Source organism: Aythya fuligula, chromosome 24, assembly GCF_009819795.1.
Source record: "Aythya fuligula isolate bAytFul2 chromosome 24, bAytFul2.pri, whole genome shotgun sequence".
Lineage (NCBI taxonomy): Eukaryota > Metazoa > Chordata > Aves > Anseriformes > Anatidae > Aythya > Aythya fuligula.
The window spans coordinates 5,929,428-5,951,772 of record NC_045582.1 but is presented as its reverse complement, the minus strand read 5'-3'; the positions used below and the strand labels follow the sequence as shown (position 1 = coordinate 5,951,772).

The 22,345-nt window shown below is 52.6% G+C and overlaps 1 protein-coding gene across 1 annotated transcript in view; it reads left to right on the top strand.

Annotated features, from left to right (window-relative positions):
- Positions 1-257: 257 nt before the first annotated feature.
- SCN4A (sodium voltage-gated channel alpha subunit 4) overlaps positions 258-22,345 on the top strand; it is a 33,234-nt gene continuing 11,146 nt past the window's right edge. Inside the window, exons 1-15 of the mRNA XM_032202686.1 lie at positions 258-521; positions 842-960; positions 1,781-1,870; positions 2,491-2,619; positions 2,739-2,830; positions 7,255-7,551; positions 9,676-9,739; positions 10,120-10,261; positions 11,165-11,377; positions 13,342-13,497; positions 13,782-13,905; positions 14,465-14,703; positions 16,308-16,481; positions 16,778-17,134; positions 19,948-20,379. Of these exons, the coding sequence (XP_032058577.1) occupies positions 258-521; positions 842-960; positions 1,781-1,870; positions 2,491-2,619; positions 2,739-2,830; positions 7,255-7,551; positions 9,676-9,739; positions 10,120-10,261; positions 11,165-11,377; positions 13,342-13,497; positions 13,782-13,905; positions 14,465-14,703; positions 16,308-16,481; positions 16,778-17,134; positions 19,948-20,379 (2,892 nt within the window). The remainder of the gene's footprint in view (positions 522-841; positions 961-1,780; positions 1,871-2,490; positions 2,620-2,738; positions 2,831-7,254; positions 7,552-9,675; positions 9,740-10,119; positions 10,262-11,164; positions 11,378-13,341; positions 13,498-13,781; positions 13,906-14,464; positions 14,704-16,307; positions 16,482-16,777; positions 17,135-19,947; positions 20,380-22,345) is intronic.

The following is a 22,345-nucleotide window of genomic DNA, read 5'->3' as shown; positions in this document are numbered from 1 at the left end:
AGAAACGGAAAGGGTGCCTGCAGGCTGTGTGTGTCCATCTACGTGCAATCCATGCATCTTTTTTTATGATTACAACAGTTCTGGAGCTGCTGGCTGAAATAAAGCCACCTGCAGAAGCCCACTAAGGTCTTGCCACCATCCAGCTTCAGTAGCCAAGTCTCTAAATGCCCTCCACATAGCACCACCCAGCATCGACCCCTCAGCCCACCCTCTCCCCAGCAGGCCGAGCGCAGGTGACCTGCGAGCAGAATGAGAGCATGGCCGGCCTGCCGCACATCCCGGGCCCCGAGAACCTCCGCCCCTTCACCCCCGAGTCGCTGGCTGCCATCGAGCAGCGCATCGCCGAGGCAGAGGCGCTCAAGATAAAGCGGCAGCAGGTGGAGCTGCCCGAGGAAGAGGAGCTCAAGCCCAGCAGTGACCTGGAAGCTGGCAAGAACCTGCCCCTCATCTATGGTGACCCCCCCGTGGAGCTCATCGGGACACCCCTGGAGGACCTGGACCCTTTCTACAAGGATAAGAAGGTGAGGGACAGAGCTTAGCCCATGAGCTAAGCAAGACACCCTGCCCCTCCCCCCCCCCCCCCCCCAAAAAAAAAAAAAATGGACCTCCCCTTCTTTCACCTGTGCTTCTGCATATCTTCTGAGCCCACCTTGGAGAGCCACAGCCCCAAATTGCTCTGGTTGCTTCTCCTCTGAAGCAGAGCATCCTTTCCATTACAAATTCTCAAGCTTTTGGAGATTGAAAATATGCACAGAACCCTCGCCTCTAATGGCACTGCATCCTCCATGGGGGTTTAGGGATGTGCAGCAGGATTAATGCATCACCTCTTTTTTCTCTGCAGACTTTCATAGTCCTCAACAAAGGGAAGTCCATCTTCCGCTTCTCGGCGACTCCTGCCCTCTACCTGCTGGGTCCTTTCCACCCCATCCGGAGAGGAGCCATCAAAGTGCTCATCCATTCATATCCTTGCTCCACTGTTGCCAGGGCAAATCCTGATGCAGGAAGGGCCAACAGTTCTGCGAGAGGGCTGAGAGAGGTGTTTTGTGATGCAGTTCTCATGGGCAGGTTCCCACCATGGCCAAGAGCCATCCCAGTGCTTTTGCCCCTTCCCAAGGAGTGGGTTTGGGATGCCCTCATGTCAGTCAGCACTCCGACACCAAGAGCTCAAAGCATCAATTTGATTGGAGCAGGGAAGATGTCTACATGGTGGGCTTCCTAGGAAGGAGTCCAAGTCTTCCAGGTCTGGAGAGACTTGGAAAGGAAGGAACATGTTTACAGGGCAGAGGATCGTGTCCCATGTGGGTGGCAGTTGAATTTGGGAGCTCAAGGCATTCTTTGGGAGAGGGGAGGCAGAGGAACCAGGACACTGGGATATGGGAAAGGAGGCAATATGGGCAGCAATTGGACTTCTGGAGTGGGACAAACAGGAAGGATCTCAGGAGCAGGAGGGGTCCTAGGGCAGGTGGGAAGCAGCCCCACTAGGAGCAGTGACTGTGGCAGAAGGATCTGAGAAGTTGTATCCTGGGGTGATGGAGAGGAGGGAACACCAAGGAGATGGGAAGGGGAGCAGAAAGCGAGGCCAGGGCCATGCATGGGAGCAGGGGACTGTGGAAAAGTGTGAGCATGGGACAGAGCTGCAGGAAGAGTGAGTCAGAGCTCGGGGACAAGGTGGGAGCCAGAACAAGAGGAGCAGGAGTGCTTGCCTTCCTACCCCCATTAGTAGCCATGCAAAGGGGGAATTAGGCAGCAGCCCCAGTGTTTCTCCTTGACCAGGTTTTAAATTATTCAGCATGTTCATCATGATCACAATTTTAACCAACTGCGTGTTTATGACATTGAGCAACCCACCGGCGTGGTCCAAGAATGTGGAGTAAGTCTCTGCGGGTCAGAGGGGGATCCAGGCAGCCTTCAGAGAAGCGGTGTCCTTGGGAGATGGTGGTGGCCCTCTCGATCTCCAAAGGGATGTCTGTGCTCTGCACCTTGCAAAGGGCAGGAGAGTTTCAGAGCTGCCCAAAATCTGGTGGGGGCCCCCTGACAGGAAACCGCTGTCAGTTGGGTTGGGCTGACCATGGTGGTGTGGGGAGGCTGAGCAGATCCACCAGGCCAAGGAGCATGGAATGCCAGGTGGGAAGGGGGAAATGCAGCATTTTTCTGCATGGACACGTTGTGGCAGGGTTTTGCAGAGAGTGCAGTGGTGGTGGGACGTGCACAGGGACCAGAGGTGATGCAGGGTAGTCACCCATGGGGGTGATGCCCAAAGGAGTCCTAGTTTGCCCTGTGAACTGAGGTTGTGGGAGAACCTCCCTCAGTGCTGAAGCATGTCAGGAACACAACAGCCCCTTGCCACACACTCCAGAACTTGCTTCCAAAAACTGTCCCACGGCACTGGGCAGAGGCAGGGCCCAGCAAAACCTCCTGGGGCCCAAACTTCCTCCAGAGCTGGCCCTTGGACCTGGATAAGCATCCCCTGGGTCACCATTCCCATTTCAGATACACCTTCACTGGAATTTACACCTTTGAGTCCCTCATCAAGATACTGTCGAGAGGCTTCTGCATTGATGACTTTACATTCCTGCGTGACCCATGGAATTGGCTGGACTTCATGGTCATCTCCATGGCGTGAGTGCGGTGGGATGGGGGCAGGAGAACTTAGGGGGGGCCCTGTGGAGAAGGGCTGGGAACTTGGGGGGTGGTCACCTGGACCAGCCCCTGATGCCTTCTCCTCTCGCATCTTGCAGCTACATCACTGAGTTTGTGGACCTGGGGAACATATCTGCTCTCAGGACCTTCCGCGTCCTCCGTGCCTTGAAAACCATCACAGTGATACCAGGTGGGACTTAAAGAATGGGTCTTCTCACCATGCTTTCTCCTTCCTTGAGGTCAGGGTTTTCAATGTTCAAAGCTCTAAAAAAAAAAAAAAAAGAAAAAAAAAAAAAAAAAGGGGAAAACATGATATTCAAAACTTTTAAATCTTTTTCAACCCAGTAATTAAGCATCTGGGCCAGGCCCAGCTGATTTGACACCTTTAATTTAGCTGCACTCACTCACTGTTTGACTAAATATTCTGTCAAGCCAGACATGATGTTTTTAGGGCTTCTCAGAGATGTTCCAAGTGCTAACATTGGGTTTATGGGCCTGATTAATGATCCTGATACAGTTTTCACAGAATCATCTAGGTTGGAAGAGACCTCCAAGATCACCTAGTCCAACCTCTGACCTAACACTAACAAGTCTCCTCCACTAAACCATATCACTAAGCTCTACATCTAAACGTCTTTTAAAGACCTCCAGGGATGGTGACTCCACCACTTCCCTGGGCAGCCCATTCCAATGCCTAACAACCCTTTCAGTAAAGAAGTTCTTCCTAACATCCAACAGAAACCTCCCTTGGCAAAACTTTAGCCCATTCCCCCTCATCCTGTCAGCAGGCATGTGGGAGAATAGACGAATCCCCACCTCGCTACAGCATCCTTTAAGGTACCTATAGAGAGTGATAAGGTTGCCCCTGAGCCTCCTCTTCTCCAGGCTAAATAAACCCAGCTTCCTCAGCTGCTCCTCATAAGACTCCCTCACCAGACCTCTTGCCCTTCTCTGGACTCACTCGAGCACCTTGATGTCCTTCTTGGAGTGAGGGGCCCAAAACTGAACACAGGACTCGAGGTGCAGACTCACCAGAGCCAAGTACAGGGGGACAATCACTTCCCTAGCCCTGCTGGCCACAGTTTCCTATACAAGCCAGGATGCTCTTGGCCTTCTTGGCCACCTGAGCACACTGCTGGCTCATATTCAGCCGACTGTCAGACTTCAGCAGACTATACTCCCAGGTCCTTCTCTTCCAGGCAGCTTTCCAACCACTCATCTCCCAGCCTATAGCTCTGCTTGGGGTTGTTGTGCCCCAAGTGCAGGACCCAGCACTTGGCCTTGTTGAACTTCATACAGTTGGCCTCAGCCCATCAGTCCAGCCTATCCAGATTATCCTACCCTCAAGCAGATCGACACACGCACCTAACTTGGTGTCATCTGCAAACTTACTGAGGCTGCACTAGATCCTCTCATCCAGATCATCAATAAAGATATTAAAGAGAACTGGCTCTAGTACTGAGCCCTGAGGAACTCCACTAGTGATCAGCCTCCAACTGGATTTAACTCGATTCACCACAACCCTTTGGGCCTGGCTATCCAGCCAGTTTTTAACCCACAGAAACCAGTCCAAGCCATGAGTAGCCAGTTTCTTGAGTAGAATGCTGTGGAAACAGTATCAAAAGCCTTGCTGAAGTCAAGGTAGGCCACATCCACAGCCTTTCCCTCATCCACTAAGCGTGTCACTTTGTTGTAGGAGATCAGGTTCGTGAAGCAGGACCTGCCTTTCATAAACCCATGCTGACTGGGCCTGATTGCCTGCTTGCCCTGCAAGTGCCATGTGATGACACTCAAGACAATCTGCTCCATGAGCTTCCCTGGCACTGAAGTCAAACTAACAGGCCTATAGTTTCCCGGCTCTATCCTCTGGCCCTTCTTGTAAATGGGCATCAAGTTTGCTAGCCACCACTCGACTGGGACCTCCCCTGATAGCCAGGACTGCTGATAAATGATGGAAAGCGGCATGGGCAGCTCTACTGCCAATTCTCTCAGTACCCTTGGGTGGATCCCATCCAGCCCTATCAACTTGCATACATCTAAGGGCTGTAGCAGGTCGCCAACCATTTCCTCGTGGATAGTGAGGGCCACATTCTGCTCCCCATCCCCTTCCACCAGCTCAGGGTACTGGATATCCAGAGAACAACCGGTATTGCCGCTAAAGACTGAGGCAAAGAAGGCATTAAGCACCTCCGCCTTTTCCTCATCTCTTGTAACAAGGTTTCCCCCTGCATCCATTAAAGGATGGAGATTCTCCTTAGTCCTTCATTTTGCATTGATGTATTTGTAAAAAGATTTTTTGTTGTCTTTAACAGCAGTAGCCAGATTGAGCTCCAGATGAGCTTTGGCCTTTCTAATTTTGGCCCTACACATCCTTACTACATCCTTATAATCCATCTGAATGGCCTACCCTCTTTTCCAAAGATCATAAACCCTCTTTTTTTTCCTAAGCTCTATCCACAATTGTCTGTTCAGCCAGGCCAGTCTTCTTCCACGCCAGCTTGTCTTTGGGTACGTCAAGTCAGATTGCTCCTGAGCCATTAAGATTTCCTTCTTGAGGAGTGCCCAGCCTTCCTGGACTCCTCTGCCCTTCAGAACTGCTTCCCAAGGGACTCTGCCAACCAGTGTCCTGAACAGTTCAAAGTCTGCCCTCCAGAATTCCAAGACAGCAGTTTTACTGATCTTCCACTCTATCCAGAAACCTTCTAGACTGCTTCCTCTGAGCTGTAGTGCATTTCCAGGACATATCTGGGAAGTTGAAGTCGCCCAAGAGAACAAGTGCTGATGATTTCACAACTTCTGCTAGCTGCCTGTAGAACTTCTCATCCATCTCCTCATCCTGGTTTGGCGGTCTGTAGCAGACCCCCACCAGGATGCTTGCCTTGTTGGCCTTCCCACTGATCCTAACGCATAGGGACTCAACCTTATCATTCCCAGTCTCGAGTTTCACAGCATCAAAACTCTCTCTAATATAGAGAGCCACACCACCACCCCTTCCATGCTGCCTATCCCTTCTGAAGAGCTTATAGCCAGACGTTGCAGCACTCCAGTTATGGGAGTGGTCCCACCACGTTTCAGTGATGGCAACCAAGTCATAGCTTGCATGCTGCACGATGGCTTCCAGTACCTCTTGTTTGTTGCCCATGCTGCATGCATTACTGTAGATGTACTTCAGTTGGACCATTGCCTTCTCCCTGGCCCTGACATTGTTTCCCCTGGCACACCTCTAACAAGCCTTATTTCATCCCCATCCCCCTTCTTACCTAGTTCGTAAAGCCTAGTTTTGTCCCCACAGCTGGCTGCTCTTGTGCCAGGGTTGGGGTATTTAGTGGATTGTGGTGCAAGTGCTAAACAGTGAGCACTTTATATCAACCCAAATATCCAGCCCAGGGTATCAGGAGCTTGTTATCAAATAACTCTGGTATCTGTTTCCCGCATCTGATACAATTTCAATGCCCCATGTCAGTACCAGCCAGTGGAAGCATACAGAAACCATAGGTCAGACCCCCAGAAGAAGTGTGAGATTGAGCTGTGAGTGATAATTTGTTGTCGTGGAAAAATCCTGCTTCATCTTTTGTTCCTGTAGCTTCCACATCTTTTGGGTTCTATTTGAAAGGTTTTATTTTGCCTCCATCAAACAGGCTAAAATCTGCCTTTAGGAAAATGTAAGTTTCTTTCTTGGTCCCAAGGCTCTTATTTCTGGAATGACATCCCCCCAAGAGGCTCTACAGAAATAGCAGTTTCAAAAATAAGCTGTTTTTGAACGGCTGTCCTAAGCATTTTCCCAACATAGACAAGCCCTTGGAGATCAGGGTTTTACCTAAATAGTTTGGGCAGGGGGGAACTGGCATGATGACAGGGCTAAGAACCCTGCATCTTTGGAGAACTGCCTCCATACACATTGCTCCGAGCTGCTTTAAGATCAATGTCAGGATGTCCTGGCGTCACCCATCATGCACACAGATAGGAACAACAATTCTTCATAAAAAGCCCAGTGAGGATCCACAGGCAAGCCTCCTCCCTGCTGCCATCTGCAAAGGAAGCAAGTTAATCCTAGTGCTTAATGCAAACTGTCATTTCCATCACCTCTGCTCGAATGTCTGAGGGTTTTTCTGCCTGGAATGGACCAGCTGGGCTTCTGGCCACAGCATACACAGGGGTTTTGGACCATGGAGTCTTTTGTACAGCCAGAACCAAGAGCGGTGCTGAGCATCTTCCAGCTGGGCTGGCGAACTGCTTCCCCGTGTGCCACAGCAAAGTGATCTGTCCTGGTGGTTTGGGGCAAAAATGGCAGGATTGAGGCATTTGGGAAAAGTGTACAGCCAAATGGGATGGGCTTTGAGTTGTGATGCTGAGATCAAAGCTAGTGCAGGGAGGCCTGGCTGCCCCCCTCCCACAGGGACAAATCTGGGGAAGGGTCGATGCTGCCCAGCCATGTGTGGGGACAGAGGGGTAGCCAGGATGCAGTGTGGGGCAGGGCAGTGGGTCTGGGTCCATGGGGTGAAACTGGTGATACTGCGTATCCCCACCAGATCCAGCCCCTCTGGGGAGCACCATAGCGTGATCTCCACCAGCCGCAAACCAGCAATTAGCTCAGCAGCAACGCCTCCCTCCTAGGGCTGAAGACGATCGTTGGGGCGCTCATCCAGTCAGTGAAGAAACTCTCGGATGTCATGATCCTCACTGTCTTCTGCCTGAGTGTCTTTGCCCTCATTGGCCTCCAGCTCTTCATGGGAAACCTCCGGCACAAGTGTGTGCGGTGGCCCCCCCTCAATGACACCTTGCTGGGGGACTTCGGGCTGGACAACGACACATTGGCCAATGCAACGCTGTACAGCAACTTCACCGACAGTATTGACAGCAACTTCACCAGCAACAGCACGTTTGATTTTGAGGCCTACATCAACGATGAAGGTAAATGCTTGCTGCTCTCCTTCTCCATCGAGCACATCACACTCCTCGCTCCTTGGTTTACCCCTCTCTTCCTCCATGTCCGACCAAGACAGTTTGTTCTGATGGGTCTTCCTGCTGAGGTGCTTCAACAGGGTTTGGGTTTTACAAGGAGATATGGATGGTGGTTGAGATGATGGATGTGCATACTCAGAGAATGGACAGATGGGCTTAAATCCTCCTTGTCAGGGAAAATGCAGTCCCCTTGGCATGCCAGACTCTTCCAGAAATGTTGCAGGCTAGGGAGGCAACTGGACAAAACGGCATCTCCATCTCTGCCCTGTGATAGCAAGGTCTCACTCTTCCTCATCAGGGTGCGCTCTGAGGGATGACTGCTCCGTCTGATCGCAGCAAGGGGATGCAACCCTCCATGAGGAGATGGGACTTGGGGTGGACAACCAGAGGGATGCAGGAATGACATTTCCCATTTTCACTATTGCTTCAGAGCAGGGTCCTTCCCCAAGTACTCTGCCTCTGGCTAGCACGATGTGCAACACCGTGACAGCCAACAGGAGAGAAAGGAGGAGAGGTGGGATCAAGCACAGGTCCTTGGACAGGTCTTCATGTTTGCTACATTACTACCACTTCTTAGAGATGAGTTTGGCCCAAAAAGTGTTATGAGTTTCTCTTGTTTTTTATAAAACACTCCATGAAAATGTAAAGATCTTGGAAAACCTATCAGAAAGGTTTTCATTTGCCTTTAGTTGTTGTTTTCCTATGGAATGGACTTTTGACTAATCGTGGCTTTATTTCTTTTTTTTTTCCTCCCAACTCCTTCTGGCTCCCAGACCCTGGGGAAAGCCCAGTCCCAAACAAAGGCTCTGACTTTGAACTTCTGACCAAACCTCACATTGTACAACCAAACTGAGCACTTGCCAGACCCAGTACCCCCCCCCCCCAAAAAAAAAAAAAAAAAAAAAAAAAAAAAAAGCATCCAAAAGCAATACTGTGTTGGAAAACACTTGGAAAAATTCACGTGGGTTACAGAGTGAAAGCAGACTTGCCTAGAGCAATCTGTGCCTTGGGGATGGTCTCTAACAGAGAGGTTTCACATCCCATTTTGGGCACTCCAAGCTCAGCAGAAGGTTGGGTTACGACACAGCTGAGCTGTTTTGACCAGCTGTGGAAGTAGCTCTGGCATTAATTACAGGAAGGCTTCTATGCAGGGGTGCAAATTCAATATATAGAATCTAATGAGCGCAGTGCAAATAGCAACAGCACCCTGCAGCTCTGCCTTCAGGTTAGCAGCTCCTGGGGCCAAGCCAAAAACACGTTGCCTGGAGCTTCATGAATGGGACAACACTTTCCACAGAGGTTAAATAAAAGCCAGGTTGCAAGAAGGCACGCACGGCCACGGGTGCTCCTAGGAAGCTCCAGAAATCCCAGTATAGGTCCCTGTTGCTGTGCTAGGTGGTGCTTGAGGCCATGGGTGGGTGTCTCGAGGGGCTCATCTCTGTGTCCCTGGGGCAGGTGACTGGTGGTAGCACGTCTTGGCAGCTGCTGTGGTTGTGGGTCTGTGCCTGAACTTGAGGGATGAGCTTTAGGGAGTTCTGGTCTCATGGCTGTGAACAGGTGGGGTTTTCCACCAGGGAGGGGCTTGTTGGGATGGGAGCAGCAGGATGGGGAAATGGCAATGGGCCATTTCCCCAGGCTTTTTGGATCCCAGGCAAACGGTCTGCAGAGGTACCAGTGTTCACTCATCTGAGCCCTGTCACCTCCCAGTGCTTTCATCCATCCCTGTGAACACCTGTGCTGGTATCGTCCCTTTGACCATCTGCTAGTCTACCTTCCCACGAGGCCTGGCCCTGCCACTTGGCTGTTTTCCAGAGCTCTTTGTGGGCTTGGAGCCATCCAGCTGGGCAGGTGAAACAATGCTGTGAGGTCTGAGCTGGCGCCAAGTAGTGCAGCACAGATAGCAAAGTCAGCAGGCAGGAGACAGCCCAGAGCCCAGTGCTGGGAGCTGGGATGGTTTCCCTGACAGTGAGGAGCTGCCAAGAACTTGAAAGTCAATGTTTGTGTTTCTTGTTGTTGTTGTTTTTTGTTTGTTTGTTTGTTTTCCTGTGTCCTGCTCTTTCCCTATCTGCGAAGCAAATTTCTACTTTCTGGAGGGAGCGCTCGATGCCCTGCTCTGCGGGAACAGCAGCGATGCTGGGTGAGTGCAGCTCATGCTGCTGGCCCCTCTGGCTCCCTGGGGGGGGGTTCAAGGCAGCCTGCAGGACCACTGAACAGTCTGGGCATGTCAACAGCACCCTTGTGAGCATGTTTCTGATGCAGAAAACATAGCATGTTCCCACCTGCAGGCTGGAACAATCAGCTTGTTGGAACAGGCTGCCCAGAAAAGCAGTGTATGCCCTGTCACTGCAAGTGTTCAATGTTGGGTCAGTGGGGCTTTGATCAACATGATGCAGGGAAAAATGGCCCGTGGCAGACATCTAGACGGTCTTTAAGGGTCCCTTGGAACCCAAAACGCTCTGCAGGCTGAGGGTGCACATGGGGCTGTGGCAGGGCCTGATGCCGGCTGACCTTTGGCAGGAAGTGCCCTGAGGGATACGAGTGCATGAAGGCAGGGAGGAACCCCAACTATGGCTACACCAGCTACGACACCTTCAGCTGGGCTTTCCTGGCGCTGTTCCGCCTCATGACGCAGGACTTCTGGGAGAACCTCTTCCAGCTGGTAGGTGCTTGTGGGACCCCGGCACATGGCTTCAGTCACCCATCCCTCTGGGCACTGGTCTCAACTTTTATTTCATTTATTTATTTTGTATATTTATACCTTCCATGCAAATACTATCACTTCAGTGCTGCCCCTGGCCTAGGACAGGTAAAAAGTCACTTGGTTGGCTATTTATGGGATCGTTAGTTCAGGGAACTAATGAGGATCAGCACTAATGAGGAGTCTTGTCCAGCTCCCCACCCTCAGTGGTGCAGGATGCTCTCAAAGCCCAGCTATGCTTCAGGGGTGCTGTCAGCATATCAGGGAAATCAGGGATTTACAGGAGTATCTGGTACATCTCCAGCTTGAGATAGTTGTCTTACCCTCTCTCTTAGGTTGGTTGTCCCCTGGACTGAGGTATCCTATAGGTAGAAGCTGCAGACACCATGAAATTCTCCTGGCCAAATGGATGCAGCCCCAGCTCCAGGACTGATTAGATAAGAAGGGCAAGCCAGTGCCTGTGTCCTCTGGAGGCGATGGCACCCGGATGCAGAATTAGAGAAGAACTTGTCCCAGGAATGAGACCTGAGCAGTCGGGCTCTGGGACATCAGCCCCTGTCCCAGGGTGCAGGTCTGTGAATGTCATCCCCATCTCTATGCACACCTGCCCCGGGCTACCGATGGGCACAGGGCAGTGTGGATGGCTTTGGCGAGACCTCCAGCCTTTCCACACCAATCCTAACCCAGTGCTGTAGACTGTAGGAAGGTCAGCTGGGCAGTGAGCAGCCCTCAGGGAAAATGGGAGCAAAATCTTACATCACTACCGTGAATGGGAGGGTGCCCAGAGCAAGGATTCTCATTCATTACTACCAAACAGAAACCATGCTGAGGAGGTGTGGCAGCCTGTTCCTCCCCTTCCCACAGACCCTGCGTGCAGCAGGGAAAACATACATGATCTTCTTCGTGGTGGTTATATTCCTGGGTTCCTTCTACCTAATCAACCTCATCCTGGCGGTGGTGGCCATGGCCTATGCGGAACAAAACGACGCCACAATGCTGGAGGCGCAGCAGAAGGAGGAGGAATTTCAGCAGCTCATGGAGCAGCTGAAGAAGCACCAGGAGGAGCAAGAGAAGCAGGTTGGTGGAAAGCATTGAGGCCACGATGAGGGACCTTAGGAATAAAGGGAGAAAAGGAGAGGCAGTGACAAGTGTGGTCATATTCCTATTTCCGTAAAATCTAAGAATAAGCCCCTCTTGCTCCCTACCAAGCAAAGGTGAGAACTGAGTACCTATTCTGGGGTCACCAGCTGAATCCAAAAGTTGACATATTCTCGGGGGGGGGGGGAAAGGGGGAGGGGTGCGGGGAGAGAAGGTGGTGGGAATAAAAGGCTGAAAATATTAAATTCCCATATCCACAGACCAACAAAAGGAGCACTGGGAGGCAGCAGAGAGGTGCAGCACAGGTCCAGCACAGCTTGAAAGGAAGAGGTGAGAAACGAGGCAGGAAGGACACCAGAGCTAATAATAGGTACTTCTGCAGCACATCAAGAGCAGGAAACCTAGCAGAGAGCCTGCAGGGGTAGGTTACAATCAGGGCATGAAAGAACCACTCAAGAGAGATAGGGCAGTTGCAGCAAAGTTTGATAATTTTGACCAACACTGGAAACAGAAGAGAAGACCCAAGAGACCCTGAATCTTGCTCACAGAGGTTCTGGTGTCCTTACAGGAGCAGAGAGACAGTTTTGGGGGTCCAGCCTTGCAGCTGTGCCCCAACGTGTGCACATCTACAGCAGGGTATGCACTGGTATTCATTTCAGGTGGTATTATCAGGTGGTCTCTAGAGGTGCCTGGTGTCCATCCGTTTGCTCCATTGCAGTTCTGGGTGTTATCTTAGCCCCTTTCTGGTCCATGGGTTTCTCTTTTCAGCACAATACACCTACAAAAATGTGAGCAAGAGTTTCTCTGATGTTTGATACTGCTGCCCAGACATCTTTTATCTCTAGTCATCATTTTGGCATACATCAGCAGGAGACATGTCTGTAAATCTAATAATCAGTCTGGGCAAAAGACAGCTTCCTCACATGTAGAGAGAGATACAAAGCAGTGTTTTCCTCTCTCTAGAGCCTCTCTCTCTCTCTTTGCTTATCTGTGCTGAGCCACAGCATCCTCCAAGGAAGTGGCTTGCTCTTATCAGGCTGCTGCTGTTCACAGGATGGGGCTGAGCAAGCCCTGCCCCAGGGATGGGGACTCCAGGGCCAGGTGTGAAGCTGGTGCCCTGGCTAGTTCCCTGGACACATCAAGCAGCGAGTTGCCTGAAGGCTTTATTAAGGGATGATTCTCATTGATTGTCACCTAGAATAAAGGAGAAGAAGGAGGGAACTGACTGAGAGGGAGGACAAAGTACCTATGAGAAATGGGTACTTGGATCCATTAACATCCAGTGACCAAGCATGGAAATCGCAATGTATTGCAGCCACAGGGAGCGAGAGAGGTTCCTGCTCTGCCATGACATGCTTAGTGCTACCAGTGGGCATTGCAAACTTCAAATATTAATATCACTGTCAGAGAAAACAGAATGAAACAACAGAATGTGCAAATGAAAAAATTGTAAACCAACTTCTGGAAAAACAGTTTTGAAATTCTGACCCAATCATTCACAATTTCAGTGCAAGTCCAAAAGTCTTGGACATCCCATTTCACCAAGACCCCAGAAGAGTTTGCTTCTCTTTCCATTTGAGATGAAAGCACATTTCAAAGATTAAAATTTCCCGCAAGACAGAAATTAGAGGTTTTGCATAGTTTCATCCTTATGAATTATTCACCCTGGCTTAGCGTGGTGGGGTATGCATTGAGAAGGAAAGGCTGGCGACATCAGGCACGTGCTGCTGAACTGTTGCCATTCCTCATCACTGCTTGTTAGGATGTGAGCTTGTCAGTGAGTTCATCTTTGCCCAGATCTTGCAGCAGCAGACTTTGGGGTCACAAAGTCCTTGCTCAGGACAGTTTTAGGACTCAATTCATCCCCCTCCGTAGTGTCATGCCCCACAGAGGTTTTGGGAAGCTGGTGGATGTGTGGGTGATGGAGATGTGGGTGGCTGCAGTTGCAGGACAGGCGATCCAGCAGCGGCTCCCTGCACAGCAGCACGGCCGAGAAGAAGAGCGACTCAGACCTGAACAGTGACCAGGACAAGGCGAAGGACTGCAACGGGCGAGTGGTCCCCAAGGTGGTGCTGGAGCGGTCCGCCACGGTGATTGAAGTACGTGCTCCGTCCCAGCCTTCTCACCCCACAGAGTGCAGCACTGCTGCTGCAGTGCTGGGTGTCATGCCCCAACGCAACCCCAAAGCTCTCTTACAAGTGCCCACTTTATAGTGGGTCCTAGCAGCCGTTCTGCAGCCAAACTGCAGCTCCCACATTGCACCCCAAGGTCTGTCTAGACCATGCCCCCATGCCCTTTTTTTTTTTTTTTTTTTTTTTTTTTCATCTTCTCAATCTTTAAGTGCATTAAAAACACAGTCATCCCCTGTGGCCTCCTCTTCTAGTTCAACCCAGGCAATGAGACGGAGAAATCAGACTACAACCACCTCACTGTGGGCAACCAAGATGGTCCAGGCCTTGAGAAGAGAGTGGGGAGTGCCATCAGCGTCATCTCCAACACCATGGAAGGTACGTCCTCACCCAGGTGCAGACTCCGTGCACCAGCTGTTTGAGCCCGACCAGGGTGGGTGGGTGGGCAGGGAGTGCTCAGCGTGTGCCAGGGGCTGTCACACATCTCCAGCCCCATGCAAGGGGCAGCTCTGGGCCCAGGGTCTCCATGTGGGGTTGATATACAGCAGTGGTGTTCAAGCAAGGTACTTCATCCCATTTCACAAGGGTGCTGCCCAGAGGAAATCATACAATTTCTCATGCAAAAGAATGGGATTGCAGTTGATTACAGCAGTCTTTGGAGTAAATCAAGAACTGTTGAGCAGTTTCCCAAGAGCTCCTATCTTAATTTTAGCAAAAAGTGCCACAGGCTCAGCAGTACCAGGAGCCTGAGCCCTGCCCTCCTGGAGAGCCAGTGTGCCCAGGCACCTTCACTCAGCCCACAAATGCATCCTGTAGGTTGCCTAGGGCTGGATCCAGAACCTCAGCAGAGGTCTCTTCTGGTGGGTTCACACTTGGCCCACCATGGGGAGGGCAGGAGAAGCCCAGGCTGATTTCAGTTTTTCCTTCCTGCCCTCAGAGCTGGAGGAGGCTCACCAGAAGTGCCCACCTTGGTGGTACAAATTTGCTCACACGTTCCTGATCTGGGACTGCTGCCTTCCATGGCTGAAGCTGAAGGAGTTTGTCAAGCTGGTGGTGATGGACCCCTTTGTGGACCTGGGCATCACCATCTGCATCGTGCTCAACACGCTCTTCATGGCCATGGAGCACTACCCCATGACGGAGGAGTTTGAGAACGTGCTGACTGTGGGGAACCTGGTAGGCAGCACCTGGTGCCCCGTCCTTCCCTGTTTAGAGCCATAGCAGCCAAAGCCTGGTGGGATGATCCTCACCACTCCCCTCATCTCACCAGAACAGTGTGCTGGAAGTCCTTCCCAGCTGCTGAGAAGATACTCGGGAGGTCTGGTCACAGCATCCCTGGGATGGGATGGGCTCCAGGACTTTTCAGATTAAGGGGCAGCAGCAGAGGTGATGTGGTAGTGGGGCTCCATCATCCCCTGCTCTCCTGCTGCAGCTCCTGGGCAGGTGCCCATCTCACCTGGTTGATCCCAATGTGGATGTGGCTTTCCGGGGCTGTTCTGTAGGGCCAGCTCCTATATCTCAGCCCAGGTCAGGCAGAAGCTGCCGCCAGCCCTGGCCTGAGCCGCAGTGGCCTCATGGTGCTGGGTGGCTCACTCGTGCTGGGAGGGAAAGGTCCCTGCTGAGCAGAAGGTAGTGGTGCTACCAGCATTAAAAATATATAATAATAACGATTAAGACTTCCCAGTGAAATCACTGCAAATCTGGGCTGTTCTGATTTCATGGGCACATTTAACACCAAGCTGTGGCTGCTCCTCCCTGGAGCTCAGGGTAAAGGGTTTTCAGCTGGATGCAAGCTGCTGGGGGGACAGGCCCAGGAGGCCCCTGGTTGCTCTGGGAAGTTCAGCCAAGGGCTGGGAGAGAGGGGAGGGAGGACTTCATCTTCTCTCCTGCCACCTTGCCCTGCTCCAGCACCTGCCGGGACCTCTCCGTGCACAAGCACGCGGGTGACACATGCCGGGGCCCGAGCCCCAAGCAGGCAGGGTGACGCTCAGCACATAGCTGCTTTGTCTCTGGTTTCATTCAGGAAATACAAGGGGATTAATTGGCTGTTGCTTGAAGCAGCATGGTCACGCTGCAAAAAACAGCTCCAGCTTCTCCTTGGGGCCATCACTGGTTTCTGTCTGTGTGTAGAGCCAGTAGGAGAGCCAGCGCAACCGTGGGGCTTTGCTGGGGAATCCAGGTGTCGCCTGCAGCAGGAGGAGCAGCTCTCCTTCAATGTGTCAGGGAGCAACCTCTGGGGTGCTGATGCAGAAGCCTTCCTGCAGCCTCCCCTTCCAATCCACAATGCACATCCAGGGCAAAATTTGTCACTGGGTACCCTCTATGCATTCTATGTCATGCAATTACATCGAGGATGTTAATTGTCACATTGCTGATCCTGCTCTGGAGTAATGTGATAATGCACGGGGCTGTTGTAGCCCCAGGAAAAGCAATGTGTAAAAGTTGTGTCATCTTTCATGGGGCCCAGGGGAGCACCAAGACATCCCAGTATCATCACGGCTCCTGGTGCTGGGAATTCCTGTGATTCAGCCAGTGTTTGTACTGGGTCCCTTTACCAATGGAACGTCTTATTTTTAATTTCGACCCGCCAGCACATGCCTTGGCCAAGTCTTTCCAGACCCAGCCACCAGCATTCCCCATGCTCCTCACAAGTCACACTGGGCAGCAGCTGGGAGACTCAAAGGGATGAAAAATAGCTCCAAAATGAAGTGCTACCCACTCCATACAGAAGCTTGGCGCTCTGGCTTTTGAGCAAACTGACAGTGTGATGTTCCCCACAGGTCTTTACAGGAATCTTCACAGCAGAAATGGTCCTGAAGCTCATTGCGTTGGACCCCTATGAGTATTTCCAGCAGGGCTGGAATATATTTGACAGCATCATCGTCACCCTGAGCTTGGTGGAGCTGGGTCTGGCCAACGTGCAGGGGCTCTCCGTGCTCCGCTCCTTCCGCTTGGTACGTGCCATGGGGCTGAGCAGTGCCAGGGGGTTTGGGATGCAGGCAGCACCAGGGTGGAGAATGGTTTGTTCAAGGTCCTTTGTGGTGGCCACCAACCCATCCCAGGTTAAAGGCAATACAAATATCAAGGAACACAGTAGCCTGTGCTCTTTGCAAAGCTGTTGGCTGTTTAATCCCTCCTGCCTTAACAAAACTTCTATGTGGAGGTCTGGTCCCAGCCTCTCGGCCTTGCTGACACCTGTGGCAATGAAAGCCCCAGGCAACTCACCACCCTGTCTCCTTGCTCCTCACAGCTGAGGGTTTTCAAACTCGCCAAGTCCTGGCCCACCCTCAACATGCTGATCAAGATCATTGGCAACTCAGTGGGTGCTCTGGGGAATCTCACCCTGGTGTTGGCCATCATCGTCTTCATCTTCGCCGTGGTGGGGATGCAGCTCTTCGGGAAGAGCTACATGGAGTGCGTGTGCAAGATCTCCCTGGACTGCACACTGCCCCGCTGGCACATGCATGACTTCTTCCACTCCTTCCTCATCGTCTTCCGCATCCTCTGCGGGGAGTGGATCGAGACCATGTGGGACTGCATGGAGGTGGCCGGCCAGACCATGTGCCTCATTGTCTTCATGATGGTCATGGTCATCGGGAACCTTGTGGTGAGTACCAGAGGTGGGGGAGGCCCTCGGCCACAGGTCCCCACCTCCATCCCTCGTGCTCTGGATGATGCCATCCAGCTCAGCTCTTCTATAGGGCTGCCCAGGAAGGTCTGGTCTTGTTGGAGCTGTACAGGAGCAGAGGCCAAGGGCCTGACCTCCCTCCCGTATAGCTGGTGGGTCTGTGCTGTGTGCTCAGGTCTTACCAAAGCAGAGTAGGACACAATCTCTACCATAAGGGCCTTCTGCTGAAACCAGATCAGGAGCAGAAGGGGAAACCGAGGCACAGAAAACTTTATGACAGGCTTTAGGCAGATATGAGAACAACTCAGGGACCTGAGAGGGCTCATCTTCAAGCTGCATTTTCTTTTCCACACACGTCTTTGGGGTTTCCACCCCCACTTCCCATGCTCTGGTGACAAGGGACAGAGGCAGAACAATAAACACATGCTACCAGCTCACCCCAGGGCTGACCCTTTGCTCCATGCCACTTTTGGGAGCAGGTCATCAGTATTGCTGTGCTCCAGGTGGTATCCCAGGGGCTCATGACCCCCCTGCAGCACACAACTCCTTCTCCCAGATCCCAGTGGGCCCCATGTGCCCCCCGCTAACCTGAGCTGCTCACCGCTGCTCACTGCCTGCAAGTTCCAGGCGAGCATCAAATCCTTTCTAAACTTGGTAACCCACTTGCTGGCGGCTTTGAAGCTTGTTTTGCAGGCTGTGTGGGCCCCGCGCTCCCTTCTTAAGGAGCAAGGCAGGGGAGGGAAGCGCGGCGGCTTGCCGAATCGCTCCTATTACTTGCCGGGATTGTGTAAGCCCTTTGGAATTTGCTTTGAAAAACTATCTGCCCGGGGAGCTGCTGACGCCTCCCTGCACACGGTGCATGGCTGCTCTGGCCCTGGATGGGTGAAAGCAACTCCAGGGAAAATCCAGACCACCCCCCTCCTCCTCTGTGGCTTGGATCAGGGTAGGGCAGCATGGAGCGTCCCACTTTTGAGGACAGAAAGGATTTGGGTGTTGTGTTGCTTCCCTGGCTCATGCAGTGTGTTTGGGGCTTGGAGCTGGCCCCTGCAACAGCATGGGTTGTGCTGGGGTCTAGGCTGGGTGATGCCAGGTAGATGCAGCACGTGGCCCTGCAGCAGAAAATGGCCATGCCTTCCTCAGGGGACCCCATTTATTTGTGTTGCAATGCTGAACAAGGCTGAAAATCACCCGTGATCAGCAGGAGCATCTCCAGGGCAGTTTACAAGGGGTGCAGAAAATGGGAATCCCAGCCAGGCTCCCTGAAGACCCTCCCCAAGGATGTCCTGGAGACCTTTCCCATTCTGGAGGCAGATTTGGGAGCAGGACAGCCCATGCACCCTTCCAGGAGGCTCTCCTGGAGGAGACATGGGACTGGGAAGGTGTAGTCATCCCTGAGCTCGCACCTCAGCTTTAGGGCAAGCTTTGCAGCTCCGCTCTGGGCTGCAGCACAGGTTTCATTTAAAGCGAGCTGGAGAAGCACAACCCACAGCCACCCACAGAGCTCCCCCCTCTCTGCCAGGCTCTCCTGGCCATGTCTCAGGTATTTCCAAGTGCTGGAGCCTGTCCCATGAAGCCTCTCCAGCATCCCGGCTGCAGGGGGGGGATGTTTCTTCCCCCCTTTCCCCTCCGGAGCAATAAGGCAGCAGCCACTCGTCCTTTGCTGTTAATGACACTTAGAGCATTTCCTTTCGAGTTATTAAGGGAAAAGGGAGGAAGTCCGTCAGGTGACAAGGTAACAGACTCCTGTCCAAAAAGGCAGAGCCAACAGAAACTATTAGCTGTAATTGGTACCTAACATGAGTATTAAACTGATGGGATACTGGGGATTTATTTAAAGATGCGGTTTAAGTCATATGGTATGAGCCATGTGAAAACAGCAGTGACCTTGAATAGCAGCTAATTCCCTTCTCAGATACGCTGCTGGCACAAAAAGGCACAAACACTGACAGCTGTGGGCTTGGCCCTGCGGCTGCTCTGCACAGCAAGCGTGTTTCTGGGTCCTGCTGATGCGCCCAGGCCCTGCAGAGAGCCCATCCTGCTCCATCCTCATGTGCTGCTCTGGGTGCCTGGCACACCGCGAGCCAGCCCATGCCATCAGCACAGAGGTGCCCTGGGGTCCAAGCACGTTTCAGGCATGGTGTGGTGGGAGAGAGCTGGGGAAAGCAGGAGGGAGCCCAGGTTTGGTGAGAGATCATGTGTTGCTATTGCTTCTGGGAGGTGATGAAATGCTGCTCCCCGTGGGGAGCTGATAGAAAGGGATGAGGTGATGGATGTGGCTTCGGGGTGCTGGAGGCCCTCAGCAGCTTACTGGGCATCCAAGCTACTGGACTAGCAAAAAGCAGAGAAAAAATTGCAGTTGGAGGGCAACAAGCAGGAGGTTTCTCCCTGGAGAGAGGAGTAGAGCTGAGCTGCTTCCCAGCTGGTGGTGGGCACCATGGGCTTGGGTCCCATGTGGTGACCAGAGAAGAGACGAGTGGATGGAGGGACACCCTGGGAGACCCACATGGAGGTCGTTTGGGAAGAGCGAAAGCAGTGACAGGCACAGGACGTGCTTGCAAATGGATCAGAGGGGTCACTGCAGCCCAGGGAGGAGCAAGCAGGAGATGGGCCATGCCTGTGTTCTCCAGGAGATGGGGTCAGCATCTCCACAGTCCCCAGAGGTGGGCAACAGAGGGAGAGCATCCCAGCAAGAAGCTCAGTGGAGGCAGCTTCTCTGTGGCCATCGCTGGTCTCTGCTGCTCCAGTCTACAGGGACGGATGTCATCACTGGTGTTTGCTTTTGTCCCCTCCAGGTCCTGAACCTGTTCTTAGCTTTGCTGCTGAGTTCCTTCAGTGCCGATAGCCTGGCAGCATCAGATGATGATGGCGAGATGAACAACTTGCAGATTGCTATTGGCAGAATCACCAGGGGGATCGACTTTGTAAAGAGCTCTGTCCTCATGCTGCTCCGCAGGCTGTGGAAGGGGAAGAAGGTGGCCCCAGAGGAAGAGCAGGAGCCCAGCAAGGGGGACAATTCTGCGCTGAACCACGTGGACACTGGCCAGGAGCCCAAGTCGGAGTACATGGACGGAGTCACTGGGAAAGAGTATTTGTTCATGGACGAACTGGACCACATGAATTTCATTAACAACCCCAACCTGACGGTGCAGGTTCCCATTGCCTCGGAGGAGTCCGACCTCTACGAGGAGGAGACAAGCACCCAGTCAGACACCGAGGATGCCACAGTGAGAAAGGTGGGTGGCAGGGCTCCAGCCCCAAAACTGACCTTGTGCTGTCCACAGAGTGGTGCCATTTTGGGTTACTTTTCACTTTTCCACAACATGACATCTGGTATGGCATAGACCAAACCTGGAGTGTTTCAGCAAAAACGAGCTCTCCAATTCCCAGCATGAGATGGGGGGGTCCAAGCAGAGGTTTGGGCTGGTTTGAGTCAGGATATGGGGTTGTTGCAAACACCAGGGGGACCTCCTGCACCCCATGGGATGGGTGCAAATGTCAAAGCACTCGGTTTGGGGTTAAAGATGTTCAAGAGGAATTTGATGCCAGGAAATCTGCTGATGGCACTAACATTGGATCCACTGCTAATGCTTCTGAAAACATCATCAGGGAGGGTACAAAACCAGACAAAGCTTAGCACAAGTGAACATGAAGCAATGCATTTTGCATTGAAAGTTGACATCGAGGCACAGCGAGGGCTGTCAGGGCTTGCGGGATGCCAGTCACCTTGCTGCTCTGGGGGGGTGAGAGGGAGTTGAGACAAGAAATTTAGGAAAACAACAGCAGGCACACTAATGGCGTTCTTAGGGGAAATCGCTGCTTGCCATGAGGTTGCGCCAAAAACGTGGGGAAATTCAGGGCAGTGAAGATGCCGTGGTGGAGAGGAGCAACCTTATCGACCCAGGAAGGGAGGGGGCTTTGTATGAAGAGGCAAATCCTGGCTATTTGTTGTCAGCTGGGAAGAAGGTGGTGTTTTCAGCTGGGGGGGGGCTGCAGGGGAAAGGCGGCAGGAAGGGCCGTGGCTGGCTGTGAGCTGTTGAATTTGTTCTGCTCTGATGTGCTCAGAAGGGACAAACCTGCCAGAGCTCCTTGGGCAAGGGAGCTGCTGTTGTCATTCTTGTCATTCCCATTAATGTTGGTAGCAGGAGGCCTGAAAACTGGTGTTTCTCCCCGCATTTTTCCTATTATAAGTCCAATCTAGTAGCACAAGTGCCCTCCCTCCCCCCCGCAGTACACACAGGCCATGCTATAGCACACTAGAAATGAGGCCACATTGTACAGAGGTGATGCTGTTAACACCAGCCTGACAATAGCAGGGAGATGCTTCCAGTCTGGCCCATGGGGTCCCCAGGGACCTCAGTTCCTCATCACCATGATGTGTGACCCAGAAGCTGTAGAAAAGCCCCTGTGTGTGGCTACCAGAGGGGTCCCAGCACAGCTCCAGCATCCCAGGGCTGATGTTCTGAGAGCCACCCCGGGCTGCTCACTGTGTGCAGGGGACAAACCACCACCTGCAGCCACCAAATACCAGCTCATCCCATCAGCTGTGCTGGTTTTGGTGAAATTCAGTCAAACAGTGGCCAGGGTGCAAGCCAGGGGGATGCACGAACATTGCAGCCTCTGCCCCAACAGGCAGGAGGGGACGCAGGCTAGCAGGCAGCACCAGAAATGACTGCCTAGTAATTAGAAATCAGGCGCTAATTAGCTCTGGGATAGGAGCTCTGGGCCTCAGGGAAAAGGCTGCAAGCTCACTGTGTTCACATGCCATTGATCAGCTCCAGATGGAGCCAAAGCCCGACACACCACCTCGTGCTGGGGACATGGCTGCTGGTGACTATGACAAGCTGGGAGTGCTCAGAAAATACTGATAAATGTGCTCTCCCTTCAACAGCAGCTCCTCTACGAGACAAAGATATTTTTCAGGGTGAAGTAGCTGCAGCAAGGCGATGGCAGCTGCTCTCCTCGGGTGCTCCCGCCTCTTTGAGCTGATTTATTGTCTGCAGTGAGGGGACAGGGACAGCAGTGACGATGTGCTAGGGCTGTGCAGAGTCCATGCTGCACCTCAGGGCTCTCCCTGGGTGCTTTTTGCCTCGAAGCACCATGCTTCTGGGCAGGGGGACGTCTGGTGGGATGGTCTGGGCTGTGGTGCCAGAGCAGGAGGATCCTCAAATACCGCAAATTAGCGGGGTCGCA